This window comes from Petaurus breviceps, unplaced genomic scaffold (genome assembly GCF_028583685.1).
Source record: "Petaurus breviceps papuanus isolate PSGF00001 unplaced genomic scaffold, PetGlider_PUasm1.0 90825, whole genome shotgun sequence".
Classification (NCBI taxonomy): domain Eukaryota; kingdom Metazoa; phylum Chordata; class Mammalia; order Diprotodontia; family Petauridae; genus Petaurus; species Petaurus breviceps.
This window is the reverse complement of record NW_027187353.1, coordinates 6367469-6395468: the sequence shown is the minus strand read 5'-3', so window position 1 is coordinate 6395468 and position 28000 is coordinate 6367469. Positions and strand designations below refer to the sequence as shown.

The 28000-nt window shown below is 39.5% G+C and overlaps 1 protein-coding gene across 4 annotated transcripts in view; it reads left to right on the top strand.

Moving 5' to 3' along the window:
• The first annotated feature begins 12226 nt into the window (after positions 1-12226).
• Positions 12227-28000, top strand: part of REC114 (REC114 meiotic recombination protein) — a 99353-nt gene continuing 83579 nt past the window's right edge. For 2 of the 4 annotated variants that reach the window (XM_069071212.1, XM_069071213.1), the window contains exons 1-2: positions 12227-12447; positions 17241-17330. In XM_069071212.1, the coding sequence (XP_068927313.1) occupies positions 12304-12447; positions 17241-17330 (234 nt within the window). In that variant the 5' untranslated portion in view covers positions 12227-12303. The remainder of the gene's footprint in view (positions 12448-17240; positions 17331-28000) is intronic. The other 2 variants (XM_069071214.1, XM_069071215.1) reach the window with 2 other exon arrangements.

Genomic DNA, 28000 nt, shown 5'->3' with positions numbered 1-28000 from the left:
TTATGCTGGTGAATGCTATAGGAATTGACACAGCTCTGGGGGAAAGGGGACATTCTCTTTCACCCCATCCCAAATTCCCAGAGCTGTCAGTAAAGGCACAACTGCAGACCACATCTGGAGTACAGCTAGGTCCCCAAAGAACGCAATGAATCCCCTGAAGGGGTAGCATTATTCGAATTCATACTACATATTCCACTGGGATGGAACCAATGATCATATTTTATGTAATTATAACTTTAAATAGTGTGAATTCAAATACATGAGACTACTTCAGGGGGTTCATTATTCACACTAATCGGTATCAGGCTGCATTACATTCCGTCCTGGGAACCATTTTTCAGGAAGGATGTTGAGAAGTGAGAGCATGATGAAGGAAGATAATAAGGATATTGGGGGCATTGGAAACTATACCATGTAATAATTAGCTCGAGAAATTGGAAGATATTTAGCCTAGAGAAGAAAAAGCTTAGGGGATGGGGGATACAATAACTCTTTTCAAGCTTTTGAAAGGTTATCATGTGGAAAGGGTATTAGACTGTGTAAATTGGTGTCTAGAAGGTGCCTGAGGGGTCATCTGATCTGACTCCATTATTTCACAGAGAAGGAAACCAGGGACTGGAGAAATTATGTGAATTGCCCAGGTAGCTAATGACAGAGTTGGATTACAATTAAAGTCTCCTGGCTCCAAATCCAGCGTTCTTTGCCCAGAGACTCAGGGGGTAGAGGGAAATCTCTCCTCCCAGGTATTGGGAAGAAGTGTTGGTGCTTTTGTTCTTATCATTTCTTTGAAGTAAAGATCTCTTTGTAAGAGTTAACTGATGCTAACCCGTTAAATGGAGCTGGAGGCTGAAGAAGGGGCGGGCGAAAGATATTGGAAGGGGATTCAGTAGATGGCAGCAGAGGAAGATGCCCCAAGCCCCCACAGGTGTCCCAAAGAACCATGCAGTCATATTTTGGAAAGATGAGGCCAGAGCTTTCTCACTAGACTTGCACCTCTGTAAGAAATGTGCTATCATTATCCCCATTGTATTGATAGGGGAACTCAGCCTGAGAGGTTACATGACTTACTCCAACATAAATGTCTGAAGCAGGATTCAAACTCAGGTCTTCCTGATTCCAAGTCCAGCTCTCTATCCACTGTACCATATAACTGCCTCTGGAGGTTCTCTGACTCTAGGTCCAGAGCTCCTTCAAGGACACCATCCTACCCTCAGGTTGTATAGGAAAGGCCCTATGAGCTGCTAATGCCGGGCAAAGCCATTAAAAAGAAACAATGCAGAGGAAACAGACAGCTAAGAAGACTGAAGAACCCCACTGGGTTAGGAGGCCCCTGGCTATAATTCTCTGATCCTACCTACCTACCAGCTGTGGAACCATGACCAGGGGGCACTGTACATCTCTGTGCCTCAGTTTCCTCATCTGTAAAATGAGGATAATAATATAAAACAGTACCTACCTAACAGGGATGTTGTGAAGCTCAAATATTCTTGGAAAGTATGCTGGAAATCTTGAACTGACTTACAAATGCCATCTATGATTACTACTTCTACTAATCCCAAATGATATTGCATACTTAGGTCTGCAAAGCATTCTCCTCAAAACAGCCCTGCATGGTAGATGATAAGGTAGTTAGAAGTTAGAGAAAGGAAGTAACTTAAAGGCCATTCAGACAGGTTGAAGGCTTCAAATCCTTGATCATGAAATCAAGCGGACCATGGGTTCTTGAGGAATGCATGCTCTATCAAGTCCTTCCAATAGAGAGGTTTTAATAATTAATAATAATACTAATAATGAATATAATAAAATGATTATTAATAACTAATAATAAAAATAACTAATAATAACAACAATAGTAGCAGACAGAACTTGTATAGTTAGCAGATAGAACACTTCAGGGTCTGCAAAGCACTTTACATGAATTATCTCATTTGGGCTTTACAGTTACTCAATGAAATAGAAGCTATTTTCATGCCCATTTTACAGATGAGGAGACTGAGACAAGTATTGGGTGCCTTGTCCAGGATCACATAGCCAGTAAGTGTCTGAGGCATGAGTTAAACTCTGGTCTTCTGCCTCCAAGTCTAACCTTCTATCCACTGTACCATCTAGCTGCCCACATGCAGGCCCTGGAGGTAAATAAAGTGTATCTGTTGTCTGAGGACCAGTCTAACTAAGTTCAGAGAGGTTTATCAGCCAAGGATGTCCTCTGGGGGGACCAGGTTGTGGTCCTGAAAATCTCAAAGACTATCTACCAGGACCAGATGAGGCATAATCTGTATCATTGAAGGGAGTACCAACCTTATTGAAATAAAAAGATTCTCTGGGTAAGAGGTTCTTTGCCTTTGTTGTATCATAGACCCCTCTTTGGAAGTCATTCTGATGAGACCTATAGGTGACTTTTAGAATAAAGTTTTTAAATACATAAAATAAAATGCATAGAATTACAAAGAAAACCAGTTACATTGAAATAGCAATCAAACTATTTTTAATGAAAAACAAGTTAATGGACCCCAGGTTAAAACCCCTTCTCTAAGTATTGACACCTTAGTTATCAAGATTTTGCATGAGATTAATGATCAATAACTACCTGTGTTAGCTGTTACATTGCTTATAGTACCCTCACAACTGAAGCCTCAAACTGGGAATGTTTGGACTTCACCTGACTTGTCCAAGCATCCTCTGATGTGTTCATTTAATAGCTATTTCTGAGCTTGAGGCTTTCCAAGGCCATGGAAATAGGATCATAAAGGGATGGGAAGGACTCGTGGGAGGTACTTCAGGAGCCAGCTGAGATTCCCCAGAGGCTGCTCAGGTTGGGGCAATATCACTGGCTCATAGATTTAGGTACCTTACCTTCCATCTAGTCCAGCAGGATTCCTTTTACAGATGAGAAACTGAGGACAAGAGACATTAAGTGACTTGTCCAAGGTCACACACTTGAGCAGCAAGTATGAGAAAGGGAAATGTAAACCCAGAGGTAGGACTTTTTCCACATAGTCTTTCCTGTCAGGAGGTAAGATAGAGTGTCATTCAATCCTGACAGGGTGGATTTATAGATGTGGAAGACACTGGCTCAGTAATTTTATTAACTGTTTAAAAATGTTCCTATACAACTCAATCTTCTTTTGGACAAATACTCTCCAAGGGTGTGTGTCACTTCACATAACAAGTATTTTCCTAACTGGCATATGCAAATCAGGTTCTTATGAACAAAATCATATTTTTAAAATGTGCATTGGAGGAGGGGTTGTATTGAAAGGAATTTAGTTGAAAGTTCATATTAAAATCTGAAGGGCTCTTTTGAATAAGACCTTACCTATAGTAATTGCTTCACAAATCCTTGCTGAATTGAACTGAATTTTAACCTGAATAATTCCCCCCAATTATTCTTTATGTGAATGCGGATTGCTTTCAATCAACCAGTCAATAGACAGATGTTCCTTAGTATGTGCTGGTTTTGTGCTAAAGGTCAAATAGTGTCAGCAATGCTAACAAAGGAAGGAAGGAAGGAAGGAAGGAAGAAAGGAAGGAAGGAAGGAAGGAAGGAAGGAAGGAAGGAAGGAAGGAAGGAAGGAAGGAAGGAAGGAAGGAGGGAGGGAAGGAAGGAGGGAGGGAAGGAGGGAGGAAAGGAAGGAAGGAAGGAAGGAAGGAAGGAAGGAAGGAAGAAAGAAAGAAAGAAAGAAAGAAAGAAAGAAAGAAAGAAAGAAAGAAAGAAAGAAAGAAAGAAAGAAAGAAAGAAAGAAAGGAAGGAAGGAAGGAAGGAAGAATGAAAGAAAGAAAGAAAGAAAGAAAGAAAGAAAGAAAGAAAGAAAGAAAGAAAGAAAGAAAGAAAGAAAGAAAAAGAAAGAAAGAAAGAAAGAGAAAAGTATGTCAATGATCCAAATAAATGACAAGGAGGAGAACAGAAGGGAGCTCAGGAGACTTAGTCAAGCAGGCCAATTTTGTTACTATTATATTAAATATTTTATTACATTACATCATATATCATATCATATCATATCATATTATATATTAATTATGTTATGTTATGCTGCTATCTTGTATTATGGCCAACCATACAGCAGTTTGTAGCTCCATATAGCATCCTCTTTTCTGTTTTCTGTATATTGAAATATTTATGTTTGTTATTTAAGTTGTCAGTTGATAAACATTTCTTGAGTACCTTCTATGTTCCAGACATTGTGCTAAGTATTAGGGATAGACAATCCCTGCTCTTGAGGAGCCCACATCTCAATGAGGGAAACAACAGCAAACAACTACGTACAAACAAGACAGAGAAAAGATAAATCAGAGTTCATCAGAAAAACATTCTGTGGGATCTATGCTAAGTAGACCAGTCATAAAAGAACAGGTTGTTTGTCCTTCATTTCAAAGAGGAACATCGCAGAGGATGTCTTGACTTGCTCCTGAATTGGATTTAAGTAAGGCAGAGTTGCACAAAGTTCTCAGTCTCACTCCTTCTTCCAGTCATTGACGTCTTCCAAAGTCAAGCTGACTGGTGATGGCTCAGGATGCAGGGGATGACTGTGGCATCTTCAGTATCTGACCAAGATCTAAGCTCTCCACAGTGCCTGCTTCAGCCACTTTCACAACCATTGGAACAAATTGTTCTCCTCCACCCATTCCACCAGGGAAGTCTTCACATCCTTGGAATATACTCTCTCCTAACTCACCAGCAGATTTGAGACTTGCTGGTTACCCTCAAACTGGTTTAGCCCATCTGCTGAGACAGTTTTACCAGGGTGGGTGGGGCTACTGCTGATACTACCAATTCTTGGAGCCACAGGTGAGATCTGGGTGACAGATGGACACCAAAGGTGTATGAGCAGCCCTGAAAAGACCTCGGCAAGCCCAAGTACCAGAGGTGCTAGTCTTCCTGAACACCCCACAGACCACAAAAGGACAGTAAAGGCAAAAAAGAGAGGGAGAAGTTTCTAGGGGCCTCAGCACTGAGATTCTAAAGGATGGGTAAGGTGGAACTGAGGCCCAGGGCTGAGGGGTGCACTTTGGGATATAGAAAGAGTGGAATCTCTCTTGCTGAGATTTTGCAAGTGGGCAGAAGGGGTTTTATAAAGGCCTTTTTTTGGTCCCGGAGTCCTTGATGGTCAGTGGGTCTGTTGTGTTATACTGAAAATGTCTGGGTAGTGGGGTGCTACATCAAATTCCTTCACACACACACACACACACACACACACACACACACACACACAATTAGGTAAAGACTGGTCAAAGCCCTAGTCCCCTACACCTATAACTGAGAGTTGAAGGAGCAGATTGGGATGGGATTCAAGCAGAGCTAACTGTCCAGACCGACAAGGTCATGGAGCTGGATAAGGGGCTAATTTCTGCCCCTGCTACTGACCAATAGCTTTGAGGTTCTGAATGTCTATTTCATCATCTGCAAAATGGAAGTTCTGGATTAGGTCACCTCTAAGGGCCCTTCCAACCCTAAATCTTCTCAACCCTGTGGATCTTCTCATAAGTTCACACCATTTGGGAGACTGTGTGGGAAGTGAGGAAGGAGGCAGTTCAAGAAGAAAAGGCCCGGTCCCTGTAGTTATGGAAGATGTAGGTATGGAAGATGAAGGTTAAACTCTAAGACAGTTTGCAGTCTCTGCCTTCCATCTATTAAAGGTCCATGTGGGGGAGGGGAAAGGAGGAAAAGGAATAAGCATTTATATAATACCAGCTGTGTACCAGGCACTATGCTAAGTAAGTGCTTTACAAATATTGTCTCCTTTGATCCTTACAACAACCCTGGGAAGGAGTTGCTATTGTTAACTCCATTTACAGCTGAGGAAACTGAAGCAGATAGAGTTTAAGTGACTTGCCCAGGGTAACACAGCTAGTAAGTGCCTGAGGCTGGATTTGAACTCAGATCTTCGTGATTCCCAGCCCAAGTGTTCCACCCATTGCCCTGGGAGCTTGCTTCTCAGTAGACTAACCCCTTTATCTAATAGATAAGAAAACCAAGGACCAGAGAGGTTAAGTGATTTGTCACAGTGTCACAGAGCTAGGAATCTGGGGTTTGAAGGCTTTGCCTCCCAATCCAAAACTTCTTCCACTGTTCTTCTCTGTCTCCCCTGAAGTGTTTGGAAATAAATCCCCTTGTGAAACACTTAAGAGATTGGTGCGCTGGCGAAGAGAGGAAGAGGAGGAGGAAAGAAGGAAATTCACCAACAAAGATGGTAGAGAAGCTAAGAGAAGCTGGGGTGGCAAAAACCCAGTAGATGGTGCTAGCTGCCTGGCTGGTGCAAATGACACACTGCCATAAAGTGAGGGGGTATTGGGGGAAAGCTGAATGGGGAAGAGACGAGCCCATACAGCACGGGCACACACATACACATGACACATACAGTGCAACATGCCTGTGCATGTATGCACCATGAACCATGCCGTCATGCACATTTCTCTAATACATGTGTGTACATGTGCACACATGAACAATGCAATGGCATAATCCACGTGTGTATTCCAACATGCCAGCACATGCGTGTGCCATGAGTAATGTGATTGTACACATTCACACAACACACACAGGTGCATGCACACTCACATATACATACACACCCATGTGTACACAAACACATATGACCCCATACAGGCCCTGATTTCAGACCCAGATCTGAAGGAAACCCAAAAAGCCCAGCAAATGTCCTTTCTCAATAAAGCATTCATTCTACTGAGTGAGAAGTGGCTTGGTAGGTTCACTTTCCACCAAGGAGAAAACAAATAATCAGCCATGTTGGGAGACAGTGAAGACCCTGAATGTCCCAGGCAAAGGGAGAATAATGAAGCCCAAGAGCATCCCCCAGCTGCCTCCTGGGCCTGCCCAGAGTGATTACATTACACTGATTACATTAGAAATGACAAAATCCCCAGAGCCCACCCTCCACCTGCTGTCTCACTGGGGTGTTCTGAAAACAGCCTGGCGGCCTCTGTGAGAAAAATCACCTTCAGTCCCAGTCACTGAAGGTAACCAGAGAAATGTGTGCTGCAGGGCCTGGGAAGAAGGACACAGAAAGATGGGAGCTGGTTCCCCCTAATTCCTGAAGGCCTTCACTTCAGTTCGAGGGCAGCAGAATCAGGAGGGACTGAAAGAGGCCTGGAAGGGCCTTAGAGATAAGTTGGTCCAACTAGAGACGAGAACATTAAGGCCCAGAGAGGGGAAGCCCATTCCCAAGGTCACACAGCACACTAAGGACAATCGGGGCTGGACCTCCAGTCTCTCAGAAGAGAACCTTCCTGAACCTAAATCTTTTGTGTGTGTGCGTGGTTCTGATTGTTTGAAATCTATTATCTTTTCAGGAGAATTTGGATCATCTACATATTATTGCTATGACTATATCGTCTAAGATGGTGGTTTCCGGTTATTTGTCTTGCAGACTTGAACTAGAGCTTTGCAAATGCTGGTGGCACAGGATAATTTGCCTCAGAGGCATCTCTGACTGGGAAGGGAATTTGCAGGGGAAACACTTGCACTGAACCTCAGTGTCCTTGGGCAGATGACAGGTGCTGGACGCTGGGCTCCTTCTGCTGCTTCAGTCTGCTCATGTGAAGTGTGTCTGACAGCAGCAGCCTGGGACCAAGAAGGCAAAAGCCACCGGGATTCAGGGCTGGCATCAGATGATGAGGAGGCAGCCATGCAAGGCATATGTTCCTCTCCTCCCTGCCATCGGCAGGGCTAAAAAAGGCCATTTCAACCATGGAGGCAGCAGGACCAGACGTGATCCTGCCTGCCACTCTAGACAGCAGAGGTATGGGGATGAAAAAGACTTTAGTCTGACCCTCAAATTTTACAGATGAGGAAACAGAGGAACAGAAAAGTGAAACAATTTGCTCAAGGTCACACTCAAGTCCTCTGGTTTTATATCCTATTCTTTGTTCTTGTTGTTCAGTCATTTCAGACTCTATGTGACTCCGTTTGGGGTTTTCTCGGCAAAGACAGTGGAGTGGTTTGCTATTTCCTTTTCCAGCTTATTTTACAGATGAGGAAACTGGGGCAAACAGGGTTAAATGACTTGCCCAGGGTCACACAGCTAGGAAGTGCCTGAGGCTAGATTTGAAATCAGGCAGATAAGTCTTCCAGACTCCAGACCCGAATAAAGGTCAGAAACTTCAAAGAAACCAAGGGGAAAAGATGTAAAGAAAGTAGATTCAGCAGCATCACACCTTAAACTATATTATAAGGTGAGAGCACTGTTGAAGTGTAAAATGGATAACTGATTATTTTAAATTAAAATTTTCTTGTATAGATAAAGCCTATGTAGCCAAGAATAAAAGGAATGTGGAAAATTGGGGGAAAACTTTCATAGACAATCTCACAGATAGGATGTGATTGCTGTGGGGTAGAAAATGATGAGCAGTTTGATTTAGAAAAACTTGCAAAGAAGATATTATCTACCTTCAGAGAAACAGAGGACAGGTAGAAATAAGCATAGTACAATCTTACATATATGTGTATGAGTGTATATGTGTATATATGTGTATGTATATTTATAGATATCTATGTATATGTAGATATTCAGGTTTAACTGTAGGGGGGGATAGAGAGAGGGGGGAAAAAGTAACAAGTGCACAGCAGAGAACAAAAAAAACAAAACAAAACAAGGAAGCAAAGAAAATCTGGGCAGCTTTGAAAACAATGTATACTATTTACTACATGGATTTTCTTGAAATGGAAGTTTATTGTTTTATATTGAATCCTCCCTTATGTCCTGCTGTGTACATGGCAATGTTTTTTTCTTTTCTCATTTTGTATTTAAGTTTAAAATAGATTTTTAAAATTACCAAAAAAAAAAAAAAAGATGAGGTTTAAGGGCTCAAATGCCTTAGATATAGTTTTACAGCTATAGCATAACAGTTGAACCTAGATCTTCACAACTAAACGTCCAATAATGCTCAAAAGACTGCTGCCTGTTAACACGGGACCTTGCACATTACAGTAGCCAATTAGTGTTTGTTTAATGAATGAGTAATCTGCAGTTTTTTTTATCTGACACCATGTACTTTGTCTTTGCCTGCACATATTTATCAAGTATTTATTGATTTAATTGATATATTTGTTTGAAGCTACTTCTGTTCTTTCCATGTCCTTTAATCCTGAGTCCTGAGTGCAGTGTTTAGAGCTCAAATTGCAAAGACCTGAAGAACAGCAGCTGTTTCTAATTTTTCAAGACCTAGCACACAGTGCCTTCTCTGTCTCTGTCTCTCTCCCTCCCTCCCTCCCCCCTCTCTCTCTCCCCTCTAATCTCCTCTCTCTTTCCTCCTCCTCTTCCTCCTCCTCCTTCTCTCTCTCTCTCCCCCCTCCCTTCCCCTTCACCCTCTCCCCTCTTTGCTCCCTCCCCATCCCCCCTTTACCTCTCTCTCTTCTCTCCCCTCTGTCCTTCCCTCTACCCTTCCTCTCTCCTGCCTCTCTTCCTCTCCCTCTCTCCCCACCCCAATCTCCTCTTTCTTCTGTCTCTGTCTCTCACACACACTTAACCTTTCTCAGCCTCAGTTTCCTCACCTGTAAAATAGGTGTAATAATAGCACCTATCTCCTGGTATTATTGTGAGGATCAAATGAGATGTTTGTAAAGCACTTAGCAAATCTTAAGATTCTATAGAAATGCTACCTATAATTACTGTTGTTATTATACTAAAAATAGTCTCCTCTTGATTCTTCTCACCAAAGTTACTGTCTCTGTTCTCTCTTATCTTTCACTTAGTGAAAAAGTCATATGCTACAGAGGATGCTTCTATTCCCTTGGGACTCTCTCCTCTACCTCTTATAATCAGGCTCCTGTCCTTACACCATCATCACCCTGCTGAAACCTCTACCAAAGGTCAACAATGATTTTATCATGAAAGCAAAGGTCTTCCCTCCTGTCTTAAGTTCATTAACTTGGAGGCAGCTTTTGACACCCTGGACCCCTCTATCCTCCTTTCTCCACCTTTGGCTTTAGTCAACCAGTAAGCATTTATTAGGCACCACTGTGTGTCAGGGACTGTCCTAAGTGGAGGAAACGAACAACTTCGCAGAAATAAGACATACACAGTTTAAAATTGGAGACAATCTCAGACGGAAGGCATCAAGTGCAGTCAGGAAGGGCTGGTTCTTCTATTTCTCTAACCATTCCTTCTCCACCTTATTTAACAGCACATAAAGGCATCTAGGTCTAATAGTGACTAGAGAGTATTGAGCTGAAAGCCAGGAAGATCGAAGCCTCAGACACTCACTAGCTGATGCCTGAAGTGAGTCACTCAATTGACCTCTCTGTCTCCTCCTCTGTAAGCTTTAACAAGTATTTAGATATTTGTTTATTTATTTTTTCAGTCTAGACCTGTGATTCCCTCAGTGTGAGGAATTCCTTGTGCGGGACCTCCCTTCATTGATACAGAATGGCAACTACTATATTATTTCTGATTTTAGAACGTTACCTAGAGAACTGAGAAGTAAAGTGATTTGCTCAGAATTATTACAGCCAGGATGTGTCAGAGGAATGACTTGAAGACAAATGTTATTGATGCCAAGATCCATCCCCTACCCACTGTTGTGTCTCTGTGCTCTGTGTGTATGAACTGCTTAGTACATTGATATAAACTTTGCGTATGGAAATAGATACAGATGAAGACTTCTTAAGAGAAGAAATTATTTCTTTTTTTGCTTTTGCATACCGTTGGTGTTTAATAAGTGTTTAACTTGAACAAAATAAATGGAATCTTTTGTGTCCCATTTTTGATGGCTTTCCCATTTGTGTATAGAATTTATTTGTTATTCTTTTAAATTAAAATTGAAGTGTACATGTCTGGATTCTTGCTTTTTTGCCTGGCGTGCTTCACGTAAGTTTTTCCATCTTTCCATATTCTCATTTTTATGATGTGATAATATTCCATTATATTGAGACATTTAACAAGTCACCAATACTTGGACATTTAGTTTATTTCTGATATTTTCTCATGACAAATAAAACCATTGATTAATATCCTTGCATCTATACATCTCCTTCCCCCCACCCCCTTCAACAACTCTTTGGGAGTCTGACCAAGGAGATCAAAGACTTGTGGCTTCATAGTTCTAACAACAGTGTTAGATCTAGTCAGTTTGCCCAATTTTCTCTCAAGCTGATGAACTCTCTCTGAGCCCAAGAACTGAATTAACGGGAGGCTATGATATTTAAGAGGAGCTTTTGATGAAGCCTGACATTTTGACAAGAGAAAGGGGTGGAGAGCGGGCAAGGAATGCCCAGGATCTATTTGTAGTACGTAGAAAAGGGGTAGCACAACCTGAGTGGAATTTGTGAAGTGGGGTAATATGTATTCTTAATATATATTATATGAATGTATTAACTAATATATATCCACATATTATATATAATTAATATATATAATAATGTATATTCATATTAACCCCCATTAAGGAAATGGGCATTACTAGCCTCCTTATTTTTGTAGCTACTAGACTGTAAGCTCCGCTGAGTGCAGTGTCTTATTTAATTTTTCCATATTCACACAGTTCACCCTAAATAAATGTTGAAGCTTAAGCTCCCGGGGGAAAAAATAATATTATTATATTAAATAATATATTTGTTTATATATTATATATTAATACATATTAAAGAAAATAAGATAAAATGTCCTCAGGGACCCTTTCCAATTCTAATGTCTGTTCCCTGACTGATTGACAGATTGATAGATAGGCAAGGGGAAGCCTCAGTCGAGGCCCTTCTTGGGAACTTTTCCCCTAAAGTGAAGGTTTCTTATGTCTTTTCGGGCATGTGTTGAAGTAGTGTTGGACTAATCCAAATTACCCTCCTCCCTCAGTAAACTTCCAAGGCTCCCTATCACCGCTAGAATCCACTAGTTCCGAACTCCAAGCCCTTCATGACCCGCCCTGCCCTTCCAGTTCTGTTCACCCCCTCCTCTGCACAGCAGACTCCCGGCTCTAGCAGAAGGCCCCCCCAAGCACAGGCTGAGGTCCGGGGTTGGGATGGGGGGGGGGGCTTTCCCCCCGCTCCCCCCCCCCGCTTCCCCCCCTAAACCCCCCCCCCCCCCCGGGCCCCCCCCCGGGGGAGGGGGGGGGGGGGGGGGGGGGGGGGGGCCGAGGCCACGTGCGCGCTCTCCCGGGCCACGAGGCGCGCACCCAGGATGCCGCCTCTCATTGGCCGCCGTCATGCCAGGAGGCGGTGCCAGGAGGAACTCGCTCTAGGATTGGCTAGCCACGGGCCGCCAATGAGAACCAGCACGGGGTTCGTCGCTGGGGCTTCAGGAAGACTAAGCGAGGCTCAGGGAGACAAGGAGAAGACGACGCGCGGCGGCGGCCATGGCGCAGGCGGCGAAGGTTCCTCCCTGCACCTCCGAGCAGTGGCCCCTGAAGCGCTACGGCCGCTTCGTCCCGGCGGGCACCGACCGCTTCGGGGCCGCGGCCGAGGCGCCGCCGGGCTCGGACCCTTCGGCCTCGTGGAAGGTGAGGGGCGGCCGGTGGGGGAGGGGCGAGGCAAAGGGACTTTCGGAGCTAGGGAAAGGGTTCTGTGACCCTAGGCAAGTCACGGTCTTTACATCTGTACCTCAGGGTGGTGAGGTTGACCTGAGACCTTAAAATACAAATGCAAAATAACGTATTTACTAATTCATAGTCATATAAATACGTTTCAGTCGTGTCCAGCTCCCCGTGAGCCCAGCAGGAGTTTTTTTGGCAAAGATACCGGAAGGGTTGGCCATTCCCTTCAGCTCATTTTACAGATGAGGAAACCGAGGCAGGCAGGGTTAAGTGACTTACCCAGGGTCACGCAGCTAGGAATTGTCTGAGGCCGGATTTGAACTCGGGAGGACGCGTCCTCGTGACTCCACAGCCAGGGTTCTATGGGCTGCACCCCCAGCTGCCCAACATCCCTGTAAATAGCCTCATAAAATATTCACATAAATACGTATTCCTATAGACTCATTAGACATAAACATGGTCACACAACTACTTGTGCGTATACTATTAAGTATGTAAATGTTAAACGTGTGATAAAGACGATAAACGTATATGTTTAATATCTATATAAATGACATTTAATGCCTTTCCATAAATTCATAGGTATAAAGGCACATAATACGCAGGTTAGCCTGCGGCCGTTGGCACGCTGCCCCATGTGGCGCAGCCCCCACCTCCTCCGGCCTGCCCTGCTCAGGACCCCCCGCTGGGCCTCCCTGCCGCCTCCCTTCCTCTCCTCCACCGTCTGGACGCTCCTCAAACACAAGCCGGACTACGTGGTCCGGCCCGGCTCGGTAAACTCCGGGGCCCCTTTTGTCTGTAACATCCAAAGTAGGATTTCCTGGTTGTCCTTTAAAGCCCGCGTCTTGACCTGCCTTTCCAGGCTTCTCCCCTTGCACTCCCTCCATGTTGTCTCTAATCCTGGGCTTCTTCACCTCCCTCCACCACGACACATTGTGCCTTATACTGGCTGTCCCCCGTGCCTGCACTGGGCCCCTTCGTCTCCTCTGCCTTCTGGTTTCCCTTTCTTCTCTCAAGACTCAGCTGAAATCTCACCTTCTTCAAGGGTCCTTTCCCAGCCGCCACCACCTCTCATTCCTTCCCCCTAAGATGGTCCTCCTACGCCTCAGTAGGTATTGTGTGCGCAAAATGGTTTCTATATTAGAATGTGAGTTCCTTCAGACCAGTGACTGTTTTTGTCTTTCTTTGTATCTCTGGCAGTTAGCACAGTGCCTGACATCTAGTAACTAATTAAAATTTTTATTTAATTAAATGCTCTTTGATTGACACTTTGGTGTGTTTAAAAAGGTATTTCTGTCTATTCATCTTTGAGTATCATCTCTCTGTCAGGGGGTGGGTAATATGTTTCATCCTAGGTCTTCTGGAGACATGGGTTAGTCATTGCTTTGATCAGAGTTCTTGCAGAATTATTTTTCTTTATTTTATATGATTTTTTTTGGTCTTTATTAATTTGTTTACTTTTAGTTGATTCAATTCCACAATTTCTTGAGTTTCAGATTTTCTCCCTCTCCCTCCTCCCCCCCCCCCATGGCGGCATATAATCAAGTATAAGATCTGTAATTAGTTTCACATTAGACACTAGTCAGGTTATAAAGAAAGATTGTATTGGATGGAATGAACAATGAGAAAGAGGAAACAGAACCAAACAAGAAAAAGACAGAGAGCAGGTAGTTTGTTTCAGTCTGCATTCAAACTCTGTTCTTTCTCTGAATGTAGACATCTCTCTCTATCACAAGTCTTCTGGGGTTGACTTATAACCCTGCATTGCTGAGAAGGGTCCAGTCTATCAAAGTTGGTCATCACACATACGTCGTGTCTGTAATTGTGTACAAATTTCTTCTGGTTCTGCTCTTCCCACTCAGCATCAGTTTGTATAAGCCTCTCCAGGTAAATATGAAGTCCATCTGCTGCTCGTTTCTTATTGCACAATAGTATTCCATAACGTGCATATACCACAACTTTTTTAGCCATTCCCCAATTGATGGACACCACCTTAATTTCCAGTTCTTTGCCACCACAAAAAGAGCTTCTATAAATATTTTTGTACATATGAGTCTTCCTCCAAATTCTATGATCTCTTTGGGATACAACCCTAGAGGTGGTATTGCTGGGTCAAAGGGTATGAAATTACTTGTAGCCCTTTGGGCATAGTTCCAGAATGGTTGGATCAGTTCACAACTCAACCAACAATGCATTAGTGTTCCAATTTGTCCACATCCTCTCCAGCATTTGTCATTTTCCTGTTTTGTCATCTTAGCCAATCTGACTGGTGAGATGTGATACCTCAGAGTTGTTTTGATTTGCATTTCTCTAATCAATAGTGATTTAGAGCATTTTTTCATATGCTTATAGATAGCTTTAATTTCTTCCTCTGAAAACTGCCTGTTCATATCCTTTGACCATTTATCAATTGGGGAATGACTTGTATTCTTATGGATTTGACTCAATTCTCTGTATATTTTAGAAATGAAGCTTTTATCAGAGACATTGGTTGTAAAAATTCTTTCCCAATTTTCCACTTCCCTCTTAATCTTGTTTACGTTGGCTTTGTTTATACAGAAGCTTTTTAATTCATGTAACCAAAATTATTCATTTTGCATTTTATAATGCTTTCTAATTCTTGTTTGGTCATAAAGTCTTCCCCTCTCCATAAATCTGACAGATGAACTATTCCTTGCTTTCCCAGATTGCTTACAGTATCAGCCTTTATACCTGAATCATGCACTCATTTAGACTTGATTTTAGTATACAGTGTTAGATAATGGTCTATACCCAGTTTCTACCATACTATATTCCAGTTTTCCCAGCAGTTTTTGTCAAATAGAGATTTCTTATCCCCCAAACTGGGGTCTTTGGGTTTATCAAACAGTAGATTACTACAATCATTGACTGCTGAGTCTCGTGTTCCCAGTCTATTCCATTGATCAACTGCTCTATTCCTCAGCCAGTACCAAGTAGTAGTTTTGATGACTGCTGCTTCATAATACAGATTAAAATCTGGTATAGCTAGAGCACCTTCCCTAGCATTTCTTTTCATTAATTCCCTTGATATTCTAGACCTTTTGTTCTTCCAAATGGATTTTGTTACATTTTTTCTAGTTCTATAAAGTAATTTTTTTGGTAAATTGATTGGTATGGCACTAAATATGTAATTTAATCAGAATTATTTTTCTTTATAAATAGTTATTGCAAAATTGTTCTTCAGGTTTTGCCCACTTTACTACATCCTTTCACACTACCCCAGATTCTTTGAAATCATCTCATTCTTTATCTTTTTCATTTTTTCATTTAATTTATTAACATTCTTTTAAAAATTTTAAGTTCCAAATTCTCTCCATCCCTGCTCCTTCTCCCCCACATATTGAGAAGGCAAGCAATATGGTACATGTAAAGTCATGCAAAACACATTTCTTTATTAGCTATGTTGCAAAAGAAAAAAAAATAAAGTGAAAAACAACTTGCTTTGATATACACTGAGTTCATCAATTCTCTCTCTGGAGATGGATAGTATTTTTCATTATGAGTCCTTTGGGATCATCTTGTGTCAGTGTCTTGATCAGAATAGCTAGAGCTTTCACGGTTGATTATCCTTACAGTATTGCTATTACTGTGTACTGTGTCCTCTTGGTTTTGCTAACTTAGCCTTATTTCAGTTCATATAAGTCTTCCCAGGTTTTTCTGAAACCATCCCCCATGTCATGTCTTAAACCACAATTATATTTCATCAGAATCATATACCACAGCTTGTTCAGCCATTCCCTGATTGATAACCATCCCCTCAACTTCCAATTCTTTGCTACTACAAAAAGAGCTGCTATATTTTTGTATAAATAGGTTCTTTCCCCTTTTCTTTGATATCTTTGGGAAACAGACATACAGTGTTATTACTGGGTGGAAGGGGACAACCAGTTATTCTCCAGAATGGTTGGAATTGTTCACAACTCCAACAATGATACATTAGTGTTCCAGTATTTCCACCTCTTCTCTAGCATTTGTTGTTTTCCTTTTCTGTCATGTTAACCATCCTGATAGGTGTGAGGTGGTAACCTCAGAGCTATTCTAATTTGCATGTTTCTAATCACAGTGATGTAGAATATTTTTATATGATTATTAATAATGTTGGTTTCTTCTGAAGATCTTTTGATCATTTATCAAATGGGGAATGACTTTTATTTTTATAAATTTGGTTGTTTCCTACATATTTAAGAAATGAAGAAAAACTTGCTGTAAAAATTCTTCCCCCGTTTCCTTCTTTCCTTCTAATTTTGACTGTTGCTTTTGTTTGTGCAAAAACTTTAATTTTGTGTAATAAAAATGTTCCATTTTATCTTCTGTGATCCTCTCTATCTTTTGTTTCATCATAAACTTTTCCCTTATCCTGCGATCTGATAGGTAAACCTCTTTTCCTCCTTTTTTCTCTTTTCCTCCTATTAAAAAAAAGTTTTTAGATGGATTATTCTCTCTAAGAGAGACAAGTAAAAATGTAATGGGAAACCTAGGCAGTGTACAAACAAAAAAATCAATAAAATTCTATTTAAAAATTAAGTTTATTATTGAAAAAAATTCTTAGACCTTTTTAGATGGTAAGAAAAGAATAAGGACTATAGATTGCAAGTCTCAGATATTTGGGAGTCTCTGCTATCTTGAAAAAAAGATAGCCATTCATGATCAGACATACACAAAGAAGCAAATACATTTTCCATTGTACCAGCAGTGGGCTGTCCTTACATACCTTTTCTCTGTTTTCTTTTTTTTTGTAGGTATTTGATTCTAATGACAAATCTGGTCCTCTTGTTCTCACCATAGTTATATCAGGTCATTTCTTCATTTCCCAAGGACAGACCTTACTGGTAAGTTTAGTATCAATGTCTTATGATAAAACACATATACTTTTAAGCTAGCTTAGCTTTATACCAGTCTTGATTTTTATAAAATATGCAAAATGGTTGACAAAATTTTAAAACACTCTCTAGATTAGTTCTGATAGTAATAGTTATTATTATTTAGAAATAGGAACCTGACCTATGATTTTACTGCTATGAAGAATCCTTAGTGAGGAAACTCCATCTACTTATGCCTGGTTGGCATGTTCTCTACAACTTAGAGAATGGAGTAGAACACTGAGAAGTGACTTACTCAGTCTCAGAGCCAGCATGTTAGAGGCAAGACTTGAACCCAGTTCTTCTTGGTTCTAAATATGGCCCTCTGTCCACTGAGCCTCAATGCCTCTCTATTATTATTGTTGTTGTTGTTCTTAATGTTGTTTTTGTAAAATCCTTCTCATCTTGTTCAGTGGATTTTAGTTGAGTCCTGGGACGAGTCATTATGTTGCTCTTTTTTTGTATCCAGTGTATGGGTAAAATAACTGCTTTTTGCAGTTGAATGAAAAGGATTAATGTTTAAGCCCTTCTCCTCTAGCCTCCCAGAAATCATCTTTGGTAAAACTCCAGTAGCAGACGGGATAATGGGGATATGAACCTTAGCTTGTTTCCATGCTCTGGTTTCAATGCAGGATAGTTGGTGGAGTTCTGCAGGATATTTTTGGGCCTTAAATGCAGGATGGGAATTTTTCCTTTTGTCAGTTCTCATAAGGTAGTGAGCTTCTAAAATATAATCCTAGCCCTCAGGTAATTTCTTGCTGGGTGTTTGGTACTTACTACATTGTTGCAGGATGCAGTTTTGTAATGCCTAGTTACCACTATTTCCTTGCGTCATTTGCATGGACCATTATGCCTGGGTTTCTTTGTTTTTGGAGGGGGTAAGGTAGGGGAATTGGGGTTAAGTGACTTACCCAAGGTCACATGGCTAGTTTTTTTGTACGTGTTAAGTGTCTGAGGCCGGATTTGAACTCAGGTCCTCCTGACTTCAGGGCCCATGCTCTATTCACTGTGCCATCTAGCTGCCTCCAGTGTCTGAGTTTCTTAAGGATAACCCTTCTGAATTTCTGGTAAACTAGTAAACTAGTCCTAAATTTCCATCATAAACTCTTTTGCCATTGTTGGATAAAATGAGATTTGCTTGTTCCAGAAGTATTTCTGTAGATTTTCGACCTGTTTATTGTGTTCTCTAAAGAATGTCTTATTGATAGTCTTCCTCCTTTTTGGTGAGAAGGTGATAGTGGTGGTGGTGCTGGCGATGAAATGTGTAACAGTAGCACATGACCAGTGAGGAACTCTGAGGACGAAAGGGATTAAAGTGGATCGTGAAGACATTTGCATGGGAGGCACACAAGATGGGCTGGTCATGTGACAAGAAGGAGGGATGACCAGTGTATAGCCAGAGCCTTGTAAGCCATGAGAGGAAATGGATCAGAGATTCAAAAGGGACAAGCAGACACGGGTTGTGATCCACATTCTTGGAACAAATTCCCAAGTTCAGTGTGACACCTTTCTGCAGCTACTTCCCCAGTTCCCACTTGAATCAATGGGCAGAGTCTTCACAGGTTGAATATTGCTACTTCCCTCAAAGTTTTAGGGGTGTTTGTTTAGTTGTTCAGTCATGTCTGACTGTTAGCATGCCAGGTCTTTCTCTACTCCACTGTCTCTTGAAGGCTGTCCAAGTTTATGTTTGTTGCTTCTGTGACGATATCTATCCATCTCATCCTCTACTGTCTTTTTTGCCTTTTGCCTTCAGTCTTTCCCAACATCATGGTCTTTTCCAATTAGTCCTGCCTTCTTATTGTGTGGTCAAAGTATTTTAGTTTCAGCTTCAGTATTTGACGTTCCAATGAATAGCTTGAATTAATTTAAGTATTGACTGATTTGATCTCATTTTTGTCCAGAGGACTTTCAAAAGTAAGTGTCAGTTCTGCAGCACTCAACTTTCTTTATAATCCAACTCTTTCCAGAGGATTGCTGCTGTGAACAGTTTTTAAGATTCTGATTACACAGTATAGTGAACTCCCTATTTATTCAATAGCAAATCAGAGCAAAACATTCACAGAAAATCAAGGTACAGTATTCACAATGTTATAACAACTTTTCACCAAAATGGTCACATAGTTTTCAGCAAAGTACAATCATTTACTAATAACTCAATCATTCAGTCACAAAGTACAAAAGTCAAAGCCCTGCACCCATGGGCTACTACTCAGACAATTTCATCAGTTACTACTCAGTATCCACAGATAGGTCTTTTCACCTTGACTCGAGGCAGGCTTTCAGCTTCCATGGTTCTTCTTCCATGGTTTCAGCTCCCACCCAGATCTAACCAACTGCCACCTGAGTTCAAAGACAGACAGCTCCTAGCTCCTTGTCCGGCTCTCCATGCAGTTCCTGCTCCACATTGGAGCTCACAGTGTACAGTCCATCTCAAATCCTTCGCAGTATCTGTTCCTGGGAAGCCGAGGCTTAACAAAGCCACAACAACATTCATACACATTAACAAAACCACAACAACATTTGTACAGAATACCGGCACCACAGTCATGCTTCCTCAGTCTTCAGCAGCTCCGGCTGGCCCTGGAAAGTCTTGCCTCCACAATTCTGAGTTCTGTGTCAGTTCTCAGTTCAGTCTTTAGTAGTATCTCTCCGGCAGCTACCCTGCCTCCACGATGCTTACCACAGGAAATTCTGTCTGTCCAGCTTGTGTTCTTCCTTATATACCGTATAGCTCCTCCCTGTTCTGCCCCTTCCCTACATCAGCAGCTTCCTCCCAAGGTGTTAACTACTTCTGTGTTAATTAAATAGTTTAAACAAGGTGTTAACTTGAAACAAGGTGCTAAGTACCTGCTTACTTGCCAATACAAAGGGGCATGGAAGATTTTCAGATTCCATTAACATTACCAGTAGGAATAGAAGTATATAAACTATAAGCTTCAAATATTCAGGAAAGAAGAAATGAGTTTCCTCTTTGTTAAATAGAAGAATATTATGCAATCCTTTATTAATTTTTATTTTGGTTAATCTAGTCAAACCAGTACAGAGTAAACTATATGTCTTAGTTACTACATTGTATTAGTGGATTCTGAATCAATCACTTGGTATTTTCTGTTTTCCATAATATTATAGAAGGTAGGAAAGAACTGTTCCTTAGTGTTAGGTATGTTTGTTAAGGCACAGAAGTTTCCAAAGGATACTGGTTTGTGCCAATTATTTTGTAACTAGATGGTTTCAAAAATACATTGATACATCAATGTTGAAACATCAGTAGTTCCAAATTACTCTCCAGAATAGCTAGACCAAGTCATAGCTGCAGTAGTAGAGCATGAATGTACCTGTTTAGTACAATCCTACCAACATTTGTCATTTTGCTTTTTTTGTCAGCTGTCGATCCTAAAGGGTATGAAGCAGAACTTGATTTGTTTGCATTTCTCTAATTATTAGTGATATGGAGTATTTTAAAAGTGACTCTCAGTAACTTGGATTTTTTCCTTGGAAAACTGTCTGTTAATTTGGAACTGTGAGCTGTAATGGTAATGTAATTTGAATTCAGAGATCCCTTTATGTTGGCAAAGGTAGCAGATACTTAGCACTTAGTAATTGATCAAGCCTCTGTTGGGGAAACAGAAGATATGAACTCCTATCTCCTGTTGCTGATGTAACAGGAAGGGGTTGGCTGAAACAGGAAGCTAATGTTGTGTGTATTTAAGGAAAGCCCCAGAGAGGCAGTCAGAATTTTCTTGGGACCAGCATCTGGTGGCAGAGCAGTTACAGAAGAGAGAATGAAGAACTGAGCCAGAATTTCCTGAGAACTTGTTGTAGTGGAGCTTCTTCTGAACAGGAGCCCAGAGCCCTGAGCCTGGAGCCAGGAGCCCAAGTGACTGAGAAAGCATGACTGGGATGCTGAGACTTTGTGTCTTGGTTGAGCCTTGAATTCCCTGGAGCAGAAATTGTGAAGGATCTGACATGGACCAGAGAGACCCTGTGAACTTCAGTGTGGAGCAGGACCTACCCAGAAAGCTGGACAAGGGACTAGTAGCTGTCTGCCATTGAACCCAGGTGACAGTCTGGTGAATCCAGGTAGCATCTGGGACCACGGAAGGGGATCTAGGGAATCTGAGAACAGGCCCCAAGTCAAGATGAAAAGACCTCTCCCTGAGTACTGAGTAAAGATGAAATTGTAGTTTACTAGTGACCTGGGGTAGAAGATTTGTGTATGATACTTAGTAATTGATTGCTGAATAAGTGACTGATTGAGTTAATCAAGACTTTGCCCCATGAGTGGAAGACTTTGACTATTATACTTTAAGAAGTTGTAATATTATGAATTCTGTACCTTGATTTTATGTGAAAGTTTTGCTTTGCTTTGTTATGGAATAAATAGGGTGTTCAATTATACTGTGTAAACAGAACCTTAAAAGCTGTTCACAGTAGCATTCTTCTGGAAAGCTTCTGTGCATGGCATTACAGAGCCAAAGGCTATTAAACTGTGCATACCACTTGACCCAACAATACTGTTACAAGGTCTGTTCCCCAAAGAGTTCAAAGAAAGAGGAAGAAAACCCATACTGTGGGGTTGCCTATCAGTTGGGTAGTGGCTGAACAAATTATGGCATATGAATGTGATAGAATACTATTGCACTGAATTCTAATCAAAATGACCAACTGTATTTCCAAAGGACTCATGATAAAACATAGTATCTGCCTCCAGATAGAGAGCTGATGTATTCAGAGTGCAACTTGAAGCATATTTTCTTTACTTTTAAAAAAATTTTTCTTTTGGACTTGGCTAATGCAGGGACTTATTTTTTTTCTTTTTTCTTCTTTCAACTTTTATTTTTTTTTAAAATTAATTTGTTTCCTTTTAGTTTACAGGATTCAATTCCTTGAGTTTCACATTTTGTCCCTCTCCCTCCCTTCCCCCCCATGGCGGTATATAGTCAAGTATAGTATCTGTAAATACTTTCACATTATACATTAGACAAGTTATAAAGACGGATTGTATAAGCTGGAATGACAAATGGTAAAGAGGACACAAAACCAAATAAGAGAAGGAAAAAGATCAGGTATTTTGCTTCCACCTGGATATAAACTCAGTTCTTTCTAGTTCTTTCTCTAGATGCACATATTTCTCTCCATCATGAGTCTTTTGGGATTGACTTATATCACTGCATTGCTGAGAGAAGTCCAATCTATCAAATTTGGTCATCACACATACGTTGTGTCTGTAATTATGTACAAATTTCTCCTGGTTCTACTCTTCTCACTCAGCATCAGTTTGTATAAGCCTCTCCAGGTAAATATGAAGACAGTCTGCTCCTCGTTTCTTATAGCACAATAATATTCCATAACATGCATATACCATAACTTGTTCAGCCATTCCCCAATTGATGGGCACCCCCTTAATTTCCAATTCTTTGCCATCACAAAAAGACCTGCTATAAACATTTTTGTACATATGGGTCTTTCTCCCACTTCTGTGATCTCTTTGGGATATAACCCTAGGAGTGGTATTGCTGGATCAAAGGGTATGAAAGTATTTATAGCCCTTTGGGCATAATTCCAGATTGCTCTTCAGAAAGGCTGGATCAGTTCACAAGTCCACCAGCAATGCATTAGTGTTCCAATTTGCCCACATCCTCTCCAGCATTTATCATTTTCCTGTTTTGTCATCTTAGCCAATCTGACTGGTGAGATGTGGTACCTCAGAGTTCTTTTGATTTGCATTTCTCTAATCAATAGTGAATTAGAGCATTTCTTCATGTCCTTATAGATATCTCTAATTTCTTTCTCAGAAAACTTCCTGTTCATATCCTTTGACCATTAATCAGTTGGGGAATGACTTGTATTCTTATAAATTTGACTCAGTTCTCTGTATATTTTAGAAATGAGTCCTTTGTCAGAGACATAGGGTGTAAAGATTGTTTCCCAATTTCCCACCTCCCTCTTAATCTTGGTTACATTGGCTTTGTACAGAAACTTTTCAATTTCATATAGTCAAAATTATCGATTTTACATTTTATCACGTTCTCTAATTCTTATTTAGTCATAAAGTCTTTCCCTCTCCACAAGTCTGATAGTAAACTATTCCTTGTGTTAGGAGACTGCTTACAGTATCAACCTTTATACCTAGATCATGCACCCATTTACACTTGATTTTGGTATATGGTGTTAGATAATGGTCTATGCCCAGTTTCTGCCATACTATATTCCAGTTTTCCCAGCAGTTTTTGTCAAATAGTGAGCTCTTATCCCAAAAACCAGGGTCTAGGGGTTTATCAAACAATAGATTACTATAGTCGTTGACTTCTGAATCTCATGTGCTTAATCTATTCCATTGATCCACTCCTCTGTTCCTCAGCCAGTACCAAGTAATTCTGATGACTACTGCTTTATAATACAGATTGAAATATGTTATAGCTAGTCTACCTTCCCTAGCATTTCTTTTCATTAATTTCCTTGATATTCTGGACCGTTTATTCTTCCAAATGAATTTTGTCACTATTTTTTCTAGCTCTATAAAGTAGTTTTTTAGTAAATTAATTGGTATGGCACTAAATATATAATTTAATTTAGGTAAAATTGTCATTTTTATTATATTAGCTCGACCCAGCCACGAGCAATTGATATTTTTCCAATTAGTTAGATCTGACTTTATTTGTGTGAAAAGTGTTTTGTAGTTGTGGTCACATAGGTCCTGGGTTTGTTTTGGAAGGTAGATTCGCAGGGACTTATTTTACATGACTAGACATATTTGTTATGGGTTTTGTTTTTCTTGCCTTCTCAGTGGGGTAAGGGAGAAAGGAAGGAGGGAGGGAATTCAGAACTTTAAATAAAATTGAATTAGATAAAATTTTTTAAAAGAAAAAAACAAAACTTGCCTGTTTATATATTCTTTGACCATTGGGTATTGGCTTTTATTCTTACATGTGATGTGATTCTCCATTGTCACTGCTGATTGGTCTTTACCAAATGCTTAAAATTGTTACATTATGATAGAACAATGAAGAATTTTTAAAGAAAACTTATGGAAGACATGGGAATACAACTACATCTAGGTCTCTTTCACAGATATTTTTGTTCTGTTTCTAATAATTTTTATATATTTTGTTTTTATAATGGAGAAAATTGCTTCTAATATCTTTGCCTTAACCAACTCCTAAAGAGATATCACACATAGCAGAGAATATACATGTGTATATATATATATACATACTGTATATATATACACAATAAAAAGAAGAGAAAAATCAGCAAAATAAATTAGTACATTAAAAAATCAAAATATTTATGCAATGTTTTGCATTCATGGACCTCTTGCCTCTGCAGAGGTACATTCTCATATTTTTCCTTTGAGATCATGCTTATGCTTTGTAATTTTGCAACATTCACTTTTAAATTTTTTTGGTAGTGCTGGTATTGTATTCAATTGAGTTTAGTATAGTACATATTATTTTCTTGGCTCTGTTTACTTTACTCTGCATCATTTCATGTCTTTTCCTGATTGTCCATATTTATTATATTTGTCTTTTTTTATAGCACAGTAATATTCCATTAAATTAATGTACCACAGTTCGTTAAGCCATTCCCCAAAATTGAAGGGCATCTACTTGTTTCTCTTTCTTTGGCACCACAAAAATACATTGAATATTTATATATTTATATGTATGTTTATACATGTGTGTATATATATATATTTTTTTTAAAATTAAGGACTTACTTTTATTATTTATCTCCTTGGAGTATGTATGCCTAGTAATGGAATCTCTGGATCAAAGAGTATAGATCAAGGATGAGGAACCTGCAGCCTTGAAACTACATGTGGCTTTCTAGGGCCTTGGGCATGGGCTTTTGACTGAGTCCAAGTTTTACAGAACAAATCCTTTTATTAAGGGGATTTGTTCTTTGAAGTTTAGATTTAGTCAAAGGGGCTGCACTTTAGGACTTAGAGGGTCACATGTAGCTTTGAGGCAGCAGGTTCCCCACCCCTGGTATAGACTTTATTTGCATAATTCCAAAGCGCTTTACAAAATGGTTGTAATGAGTCATAGCTCCACCAACAGTGCACCAGTCTGCCTACCAAAAACTCATTTACTGTGCCTTTTTTGACATCTTTGCCAGTTTGCTGGGTATGCGATAAAATCTTAGGGTTGTTTATTTATCTGGCTTACAAAACTCTTATACAGGAAATTTGACAAATATTTCCCTCATTTGACTACTTCCCTTCTAATCCTAGATATATTAATTTTGTTTTTTCAAAATTTTTTAGTTTTGTGTGATCAAAACTCTATTTTAGCTTTTGTGATTGCCTCTTTCTTCTGTTTGGTTAAGAGTATATCTTCCAATAGTTATAATAGATATTTGATCTGCTTCTTTTAAGATCTTTAACATTAAGGTGATTTATCCATTAAGGTGATTTATCCATTTTAGATTTATTGTAGAATGTTATTTGAGATGTTGGTCTCAACCTTATTTTTGATCAGACTGCTTTTAGTTTTCTTAGCATTTTTTATCAAATAGAGTTCATTCCTAAGTAATTTATGTACTTAGTTAAAAAAAAAAAAACCCAGGATTATTGAGATCCACAGTTTCTGTTCTTTCTTATCTATTCCATTCAGTGATCTGCTTTTAAAAAAAAAACCCCAATATCAAAGGGTTTTGATGGCTGTAGCTTCATGATACAATTTGAGGCCTGGAAACGCTATTCACTCCCACCTGCCTTCATGCCTACAAGTTTTCTTTATTTCCCTTGATATTCTGGATCTTTAGTTTTTCTAAATGAATTTTGTTATTATTTTATCAAGTCTTACAACGTATCCCTTTGATAATATGATTGGTATACTATTAAAACTGTAACTTTGAAATCATTGTCATTTTTACTATATTGAGATGGCGCGCTTCCTTGAGCACTGACTGTTACTCCAGCTGTTTATGCTGTTCTTTATTGCATTAAGGAGTACATTAAAATTGAATCTGTACAATTGTTTTGTGGGCTTTAGTTGATTGGCCCCCAAACATTTTATGTATCTTATAGTATTTGGAATGGGATTTCACTTTCTACTTATTGACTCTTGGATGTTGTTATAAGAAAAATGATAGTGATTTTGGGGGGTTTCTTTTGTAGCTTGAAATTTTTCTGAAAATGTTGTCTCCATTGGTGTCTTTGCTGATTTCCTAGCATTTTTTAAGTAAATCTGTCCTCAGCAAATAGGGATAGTTTGTATTCTCCTGGTCTATCTTTATGCCATTCTTTCTCTTGTCTTATATTTATTGTTAGTATTTCTAGAACTATATCAAATAATAATGGGGAGATTGGTCATTTTTTTAAATTTATTAGGAAAACTAGTGTATCTCCATTGTATATGATGCATGCTTTGGGGTAGATCTTTTAATGATATTTAAATAAGGTCTTCAATGTCTGTACTTTGCAGGGTTTATAACATAAGCGAATGTTGTGTTTTGTCAAAGGCTTTTTCTGCATCTATTGATATAATTATATGGTTTTAGATGTTTTTGTTGTGATTAATTATGTTCATTGTTTTTGTAATGTTAAATCATTCTTGGTCATTATAAATCATTTCTTGTATTACTTATTGTAGGCTGTTTGATAGGATTTTATTTAAACTATCTGAATTAGTATTCATCCATAATACTGGTTTATAGTTTTCCTTCTTTGCTTTGTCCTCATTTAGGTGTTAGGGCAATATTTGTCTCAAAAAGTCTAGTACAATGCTTGCTTTATTGATTTTTTGAGAATGATTTGTATAGTATTGGTACTAATTTTTTTTTTTAACAGTTTGATAGAATTCTCCTATACATTCGTTGAGGTCAGGAGTTTTTTCCCCCCTTTTGGTAATTCCTTTACACCTAATTCTATTTACTTTTCGAGACTAGATTATTTTCTGCTTGCTGTTCTGTTATTTTGGACATTTTTCTCATTTTGCTAGCATGTAACTGTGGCTAGTAAGTTCTGATAATTCTTTTCATTTTGATTTTGTATGTCACTTTGCTTATTTATTATTTTACTGATTTGATTTTCTGCTCTCATTTTAAAAAATCAAGTTGGCTTTCCATTTTGTCAGTCTTGTTAATCTTTTTCTTTTAATGTACAACATATCCAAGTGGTTTTATTATCTTATTAAAATTAACATTCCCATTAAAATATGAATTAAACAATTTATTGTTTAATATATAATCATTTATAGTCACTTTTTGTTCTTGCTTGTGTATTTACATTCACTGATAAATGTTTAAAAAAAAATTTTAAGAGAACTATTGAGACAGAAAATAGAGGTCCAAATGTGAAGGGGATGAAGAAAGGCAAATAAAAATATAAGGTTGTGCATAATGTGCATAATTTTTTTTACTACAGCATGTATTTATTCATCTATTTGTATTCCCCCCTTTACTTGGGGGTATGAGGAGTTTGATTTAACAGGAAAATTAATTATTCCCTTACTCCCTTTTATTTGGCTCCCATTGTCCAACTGAGTAAGGTCTTGGTCTTTCAATCTCAATCTCTCTCTCTCTCTCTCTCTCTCTCTCTCTCTCTCTCTCTCTCTCTCTCTCTCTCTCTCTCTCTCTCTCTCTCTCTCTCCCTCCCTCCTCTCTCTCTCCCTCCTCTCTCTCTCTCTCTCTCT